At 50.3% G+C, this 7138-nt stretch overlaps 1 protein-coding gene across 1 annotated transcript; it reads right to left on the bottom strand.

The window, feature by feature from the left end:
- Positions 1-299: 299 nt before the first annotated feature.
- On the bottom strand, positions 300-3035 carry HOPX (HOP homeobox). Its single transcript, XM_010024106.1, has 2 exons — positions 2892-3035; positions 300-377 (listed from the first exon to the last, which is right to left on the bottom strand). The coding sequence occupies exons 1-2, from the start codon at positions 3033-3035 to the stop codon at positions 300-302; spliced, it is 222 nt and encodes a 73-aa protein (XP_010022408.1).
- Between the last annotated feature and the right edge of the window lie 4103 nt (positions 3036-7138).

The raw sequence follows: 7138 nt of genomic DNA, 5'->3' as shown, positions 1-7138 counted from the left end.
TTGAACCTTTCATGGCAGCTTTTCTGTAAGCCTGGGACAAGGGCATGAGATTGCCTTGCTCTGTGCTGTGTTATTAATGGATGGGAATCACTAGGTAGGTTATGCAGCCATCAGAAGCTGTATACACATATATATAATATCTTTTTCCTGGTTATGTACACTTTAAATAAAACTTACGTTAAATAGCAGGGTAATACTATGCATCTCAAAACCTATTGCAACAGAAGAACCCCAAGGAAACCCACTCTGAAGAGCTTCACCATCATTATCAGCAGGCCTGGGGATTGGAGCAGCATCGTCTAGTCCCTGACAGACCCGCTTTGTGAGGGCAGCCCTTCAGACTTCCTCCACTCTGCCAGGCGCTGCTTGAACCATTTCTGGAGGAAAGAAAAGAAAAGAGATTGAGTGCAATGGGCTGAGTGAACCTCTGAATAATGTTGCTCAAGGTGCAGATGTGGTCAGCACATGGGACCAGGTGAGGGAAACTCATGGTGCTGCTATCTGCAGCAAGGTGCTGCACTGTTCCCAAGCAGTACAGGCAGCAGGAGAGTTGCTTCTGACTGAATGAACTGTCTTGTTACTGATGTGTGCACCTCTTTCAAACTCATTTCTCTTGCTCGCTTCAGACCTTGAGAGTGTGGGTAAGTTCTTGTTTTATTGCTGTGAGTCCAAGTTTTTCTTGCAAACAGAGTAAGAAATTGGCTAAGGAGATGCTGGATGGTGTCTGCTTAAATGGCTGGAGCAGTGAAACAATCACTGCAGGTCCAAAACTGACAGGAATCACAAGCTGACCTGCTTCAAAAAGGATAAGGGTCACAAAGCAGTGGCTCTCAGCAAATCTAAGATCAAAAATATTTTAAAAATGAGTTACAATGATCTTAGTCTTCAAGCAATATATGCATGGCTATGTTATTCTGCAGTAACTTAGCATCTCTAAGCCAACTCCCAGAGCTGCTGACGCCACTTGAACGCAGCTGCAATTTCAAATGTTAGCTAAAATGCAGCTGGGTAAAGCCATGCTACCTGCGTAAGAAGAGAGAGATAACTCATGTCCCGGAAGCACAGCTCAGCCTTTTGTTTGGGAATGTGCCTGTGATTTGCTTTGTTGCTGTTCATTCTGTTGCTATATTTGTTCATGGCTATTTCTGAAGCCATTGTGGTTCGTAATGACACAACCACGGTGCTTTCTACAAAGTGCCTCTCGCACCAGCACTGCCTTGGATCGCATCCAGTCAGATGATTGCTTGCCTCGCCTCCTCCCAAAAATTTCACTTCCTGCCCTCAACCATCGTCTCCTGTTGACTCACCACCTCTTTGCATCTCATTTTTACTGATTTTTTTATTAAAATGACTGCTATATCTAGCCAATAAAGCACTCCAGATGTCAAAAGTGATAATTCTCTGTAATACGCAATGCAAGCACTTTGCAGCTCACCATCCCAGTCTTGATCCTGTCCTTAAGGACCTTCATCTCACCTTCATCTCCAGATCCCTAGGAGCACCCTGGATTCATGGAAAAAGATAGCTGTCGAGGAACATTTTAAGACATCTCCAGATGTGTCCTGGGCATGTATGCCCTGTGTTTACAACTTGCTTTAGGAAAAAAAGAAGTGGAGGAAAAGGTATTTCAAGGGTGCTCAAACAAGCAGTGGTACCTGCCTGTCATCAAAGCACAGTAAAGGAGGGGTCTCCTTTTCCATTGCAGCTAAGGTCTATTAATGCAATGGATGTTAATACCAGCATCCTTCCTTGGGACAGGCTAAATGCTGGCATTACCTGCTCGGCTCTAATATCCCTTTGTCTTTGCCCAGAGAGAGCCAGGCTTGGCAGTTCTCTGCTGCTAACTTTTCAGCAGGTTGGATTTCCTTTTATACCCATCAATGCTGCTATGGGTCTAGTAGCTTACAAAATACCTGTGTCAAAACTGGCTGCGCCACAACCTGAAGGAGTTGTGTAGGAGCCGACTGCTTCTGAAGCCCAAGATAGTCTGCAGGTAGCCAGATGGAGCACAGAACTCAGTGTAAATCTGAGGCAGTGGCAGCCTCTCCCTGTGAAGGGACAGTATGTCTCCTGGGGAGGCTGACAGGCTTGCCTGACATGCAGGCTTGGTGACGCTGATGTAGCTAACTGCAGTGAGAGGGAATGTACGCAGCCTGAGCATGTCCCACAGCACATCCTGCAGCAGTTGGATCTATCTGTTTTAAAATGACTGTATTTTCTTCAGACCATAAAGCCGGCAGTGGTTTGGGTACCTGCGACTGTCAGGAATAGGTTGGAAGGAAAGGACAGCATGCATGGGTTATATATTCAGGGCTCCACAGTGACCCTCGGAGTGTGCCCTTGTTCTGGCTGTGGGAGTCACTAGCCTGGTATCCATGCCCAGGTTGGGTATGGTGATCCTGGGTGCGTGAGGGGAGCACAAAGATCCCAGTGGAGCTGCTGTGTGGGATGCCACGGCTGGGGATGAAGGGGCTATGATTACAGGGGAAGGTGGTTTAGGGATGCAGAACCACGTGGGGTGCAGGGAGGTGTGGTGGTGCAGTAGAGCTCTGTGGGTGCAGTGTGTTGTTAGGGATGCACTGGAGGTTGCAGAGATAAAGAGGAGACTTGTGGTCATGGTGTGGGGTGCAGTAAGAGTATGTTGGGGTGCAGACTGGTGCAGGGAGTTCAAGTATGGAGCATATGGGGCATAGGGGGGTGCAGGATTGTTGGGAAGCATGGGAAGTGCAGGGGGTGCAGTAAGAAGCATGTAGGGGAACAGAAGGGTGCAGGGAGTATGACAGAGTGCTGGGGATAGGCCAGGCAGCAGATGTGGGGGAGTTTGTGGGACACAGAGCTGTGCAGGGGGAGCAGGGCTGGTGCCAAGGTAGGGGTGAGGGGGATGCACTCACCAGGGTCTGCTCCTCGGAGAGCCCAGTCTCGGCTGCAATGAGGCACAGCGTGGTGGGGTCAGGGTGTTTGTTCACCTTGCAGAAGTTGTACTCCAGGATCTCCAGCTGCTCCTCAGTGGGAGTCACTGGCTTCTCTGTGGCCATCTCCTCCTCAGGTAGGGCTATGAGGCCAGGCGCTGCGGAGAGGGGCCAGCGTCATTGCCCACGCTGACACCAAGCTCACTTGCTGAGCCCCACATTTGCCATCCCTATCCCCACTAGCTCCCCCCTTGCCTCAGCAGGGCACAATTCCCTTCCCAAAGGCATGCCAGGGAGCTCAGCCGGGAGCTGCAGGCCCCCAGCAAGTCCTGGGACACACACAATTTCCCCACCGTGGTGACCACATACCACCAGAGCCCAGCTGAGCTGTCTCACCATCCTTAGCTGGCGGGGAACTGCAGCCCGTCCTCTGCTCAGCGCTCCCCTGGTGCTGTATTTATAGCCAGTGTGACTCCCGTGGGGACGATTCCTGTTTACAACCGTATTTAGGCCTGGGCGTCGCTTGGGAGTGATGTCACAGCAACGGGCATGTTGAAGGGGTTAATTTAAAGACATTAATTAAAACCTCCACTATTTACGCTCTGGGTGAGGGGACAGTATCTGGCATCCAGCCTAGTTTATTTCTATTCTTTTTTTTCCTTCTTCCCAGTGACCAGGCAAGTTTGTGCATGGGAATTGAAAACCAGAGGACCTTTGGGAGTGTGGGTTTGGATGCAACAATCACCCCATTTTCCTTCCTGCACAGTGTCCTGGTCCTCTTCCTAGCAGCATGGCTAGATCACACAAAGCTGGTGATGAGCAGGTGACCTGCTTTGTTTTTACTAATATTTAATGTTATCTATGTCAATATCTAACGTTATCTATCTATCTATCTATCTATCTATCTATCTATCTAATGTTTGCTGATATTTAATGGTATTTAACACATGGGCATAAACAGTGATGTTGTTCCTGAGCAGCACGGAACTGTTTGTTTTTGGTGTGTTAGTGAAGGGTCAGTCCTTGGAGGGTGGTATCCCATGCACATCTGTTGCCCAAGCACTCACTGCCTTTGGCTGTGATCAGTGCCGGAAGCAAGGAGCCCACATTCTCCCTCAGAATAACATTTGTCCCGCTTGTGCTTTGCACATATCTCTGGCAGACCTGGCACAAAAGCATAAGCAAAACAAGATGGTATGCCTTGGGTAAGTCCCACACCTCCCTTCTGCAGGGCTCCAACTTTGCTTCTGCATGTCAGGGGGTCGAGCCTGCCATTTTGGTCAAGTACACCACGAGGCGTTGCCCCCACAAAGCATGCAGAAGTCCCTTGATGCTGAATAATTTTGTTGTTTCCGAAACCAAGCTGTGGGGTGTTGGCGGGTAGGAACTGGATGCAAAAATGTGGCCTTTCTTGATCTGCTGTCCTGCTACCCGAGTTGCCCAGCCCATCTCTGTCAGACAGGCTGGTTGGTGGTGTGCCTCTCCTGTGCTGCCAGGAGCTCTTGGCCACCTTGGGACTCCTCTGGGCTGTATGCTGCAGACCTGCCCTGCCCCCACCTTGCAGTCCAGCTTCCCCTTCCCTTCTGCTCTGGGATGGAGCTCGGGCATCTCCAGCATGCTGCACTCCTACTGTGTGGCTTTAAACCCAACTGCTTTCCTCGTTGACAGATAACTGACCTTAACCCACTCGGTACCCTGGGGTGTAGTGAATGAATGCCCCAGGGCTCTTACTTGCCGACAGCACTGCTGCTGACGGGGCTCAGCTCCAGAACTGCCTTGCAGCTTGCAGGGAGCCAGCTCTGCTACTCATGAGAGGCTGGAGAGATCCTCTTCTTTCATCTTTACCTCAAAAAGCAAAGGTCCCACTGAGCCTTGTCTGCAGGAGGTGCTTTGACTAATGTACTTTGTCTAATAAAAGGATCCTTTGGCATTTGAGTAGGGGCTTATAAATAGACCAGGGCTTGTTGTGACACAGCCCAGTCTGTTTGAGTCACTTGGTAAATACCAATTGTAACACACTGGTTGCGAAAGGTCAGAGCACCTCTGAGTAGGATGGAGCAGGCTGGTAGAGGGCATCAGGAAAGACCATCTTTAACCCCAGGGGCTGCAAACTGAGCTGGCCTTGTCTGCAGAGTGTTGTGGCACAGGTATGTGGCAGCAGCTGCCTGGGTTTTCCTGGGGTCAGCTTAGTTCAGAGACATCCATGTAGGAAGAGGCACAACAACAAAGTTCAGTCACTCATATGTGAGCTGGTGGGAGCCAGGTGAATGCTGCTTATCTGCCTTGGGCATTTGGAGACCTCTGGAAAAGATGCAGGGGCAGAAGGAGGTCCCCTGGACTTAAGGTGCTGCTCTCCAAGCACTGTGGCTGCCAGGCTCTCCAAGAGGCCAAAGTGCAGATGAGGCCAAGCTCAGGCCACAAGTCCTTTGCCTCCTTCTTGATCAGCACCCCACTGAGCCACCTGCCCTTCTCCTAGAAAGCCCAGTCACCACAGGGTTCCTCATCACCTCTGGATCATGCATCTAGCCTGGGCCACCAGCAGCAACATGTCCTGGAGGTTCATAAAGCATCGTTTGCAGACTGCTGCATTAATGTACATTAATGTGTGTGCATTGATTTGCATAGGGAACGCGTGCTTCAACTTTCATGTTTCATCTACACAGCCATTTATTTCTGATAATCTCCAGGTTCCTGAGGCACTTCCCCCTAGGACACAGTATCTTCTACCTGCTGGCAGTGCAGGGTGCCCCAGCACACAGGATGTGATGCATGATGGTTTTTCCTTGTCTCCACTCTGCTCCTATCTCCCAAGGCTGTGAGATGGCTTTCAGGGAAAGGTGAAAACCCTGGCAGTCCCTGGAGCTCCACATCACTCCATGAGGCCCTGGAGATTTCCAGAAGCCATGTGGACCTATGCAGTACGTGGCACCCAGCACCTGGCACCTCTTGGGTGCTAAAAACTGGGGGTATATGACAGGACCTGAGGGCACTATGAGTCCCTAAATGTCCTGACTGGCTGTTTCTTGACCTCTACTTACTTACCTCCTATTTAAATGGACCCCACTTAAGCCCAGCCCTGGAACCTGACCTTCAGGTTGCACAGGACCTGTCCCCTGTGCAGGAGAGGTGATTTTCTTGCTTACATTTCTTTAAGCCTGGCAGAAATATGGAGAATTATAACTTTTGCTCAGCTAATGAAAAGCACCACTGCTCACTGCTTTTTTCTGCCTAAACTTTTGCAGGCATGGAGAAAAGATGGCTTTTCCAATGCAAGTTTTCTAACCCATCTATTCAGTTTTCAGAAAGGCTGGGGGGCTGTGGTCATCATTCATTTCTGTGAGCAGTCCCATGCCTACTCCTGTCTCCTCTGGCCAGCACAGGGATGAGGGTTTGGTAGAAGGGAGTTACCCTGTCAGAAATGACAATGCCAGATGCACTATCACTGTGAAACCACAGCACTGGTGACACTTGCTCTGTCCTACACATCAAGCTAAAAAGCCCCGGGGAATTCACACTTGGCTCTGCCTGTCTTGGTTTTAGGTGGAGCAGTGTGAAAGCAGCCACCAGCGGAAGCATGCAAGGGATTCATTGGTTGTGGGGCTACAGCCAGCATTGCTGTGCACAACTTAGTGCTCTTAGTGTGGCTCAGGAGGTGTTTAACTGCACCTCCAGGGCCGTTTTGGAGGGAGCAGACAAAAGGCAATGGCTGATGGGCGTAAGTTGCAGCAAGAAAAAGTCTTACTAGATATTAGGAAACAAATCTTGTATGTGGGGACCAATGTGGGGATAGAGAACAGAGCGATGGGGGACCTCCACTCTTGGTGATCCCTAAAATTCAGCTGGACAAGGCCCTGAATGACCCGACCTAGATGTGAGGTGGGAGCAGTGGTGTGGAGAGAGACCTCCCTCCACAATTATACTGCTCAAGTCCTGTGGTTGCACCCTGCTCCCCAGAGACCAGGGGTTACTAGCAGGGCTGCCAGCTCTGGTCTGAGACAGGAGAGGACATCCCTCTGTCTCGCAGCATGCCTGCCCAGCACTGCTGGCACAGTCAGCATTTACTGTCCTGGCAGAAAGCAGACACTTTTCCAGAAAAGACGTGATCTGTGTTTGCTCAGCTTTGCTTTTTGAACAGCAGACACAATAGCCAGCTGCCTGCGCAGCTTTCTAAGGATTTACTGCACCCGAAGCCCCTGGAAAACTCTCTGAGCAGCAGCTCCTGCCCAGCA

The sequence above is a fragment of the Nestor notabilis genome, unplaced genomic scaffold (assembly GCF_000696875.1).
Source record: "Nestor notabilis isolate BGI_N333 unplaced genomic scaffold, ASM69687v1 scaffold24480, whole genome shotgun sequence".
Taxonomy (NCBI): Eukaryota; Metazoa; Chordata; class Aves; order Psittaciformes; family Psittacidae; genus Nestor; species Nestor notabilis.
This window is presented reverse-complemented; position numbering and strand designations above follow the sequence as displayed.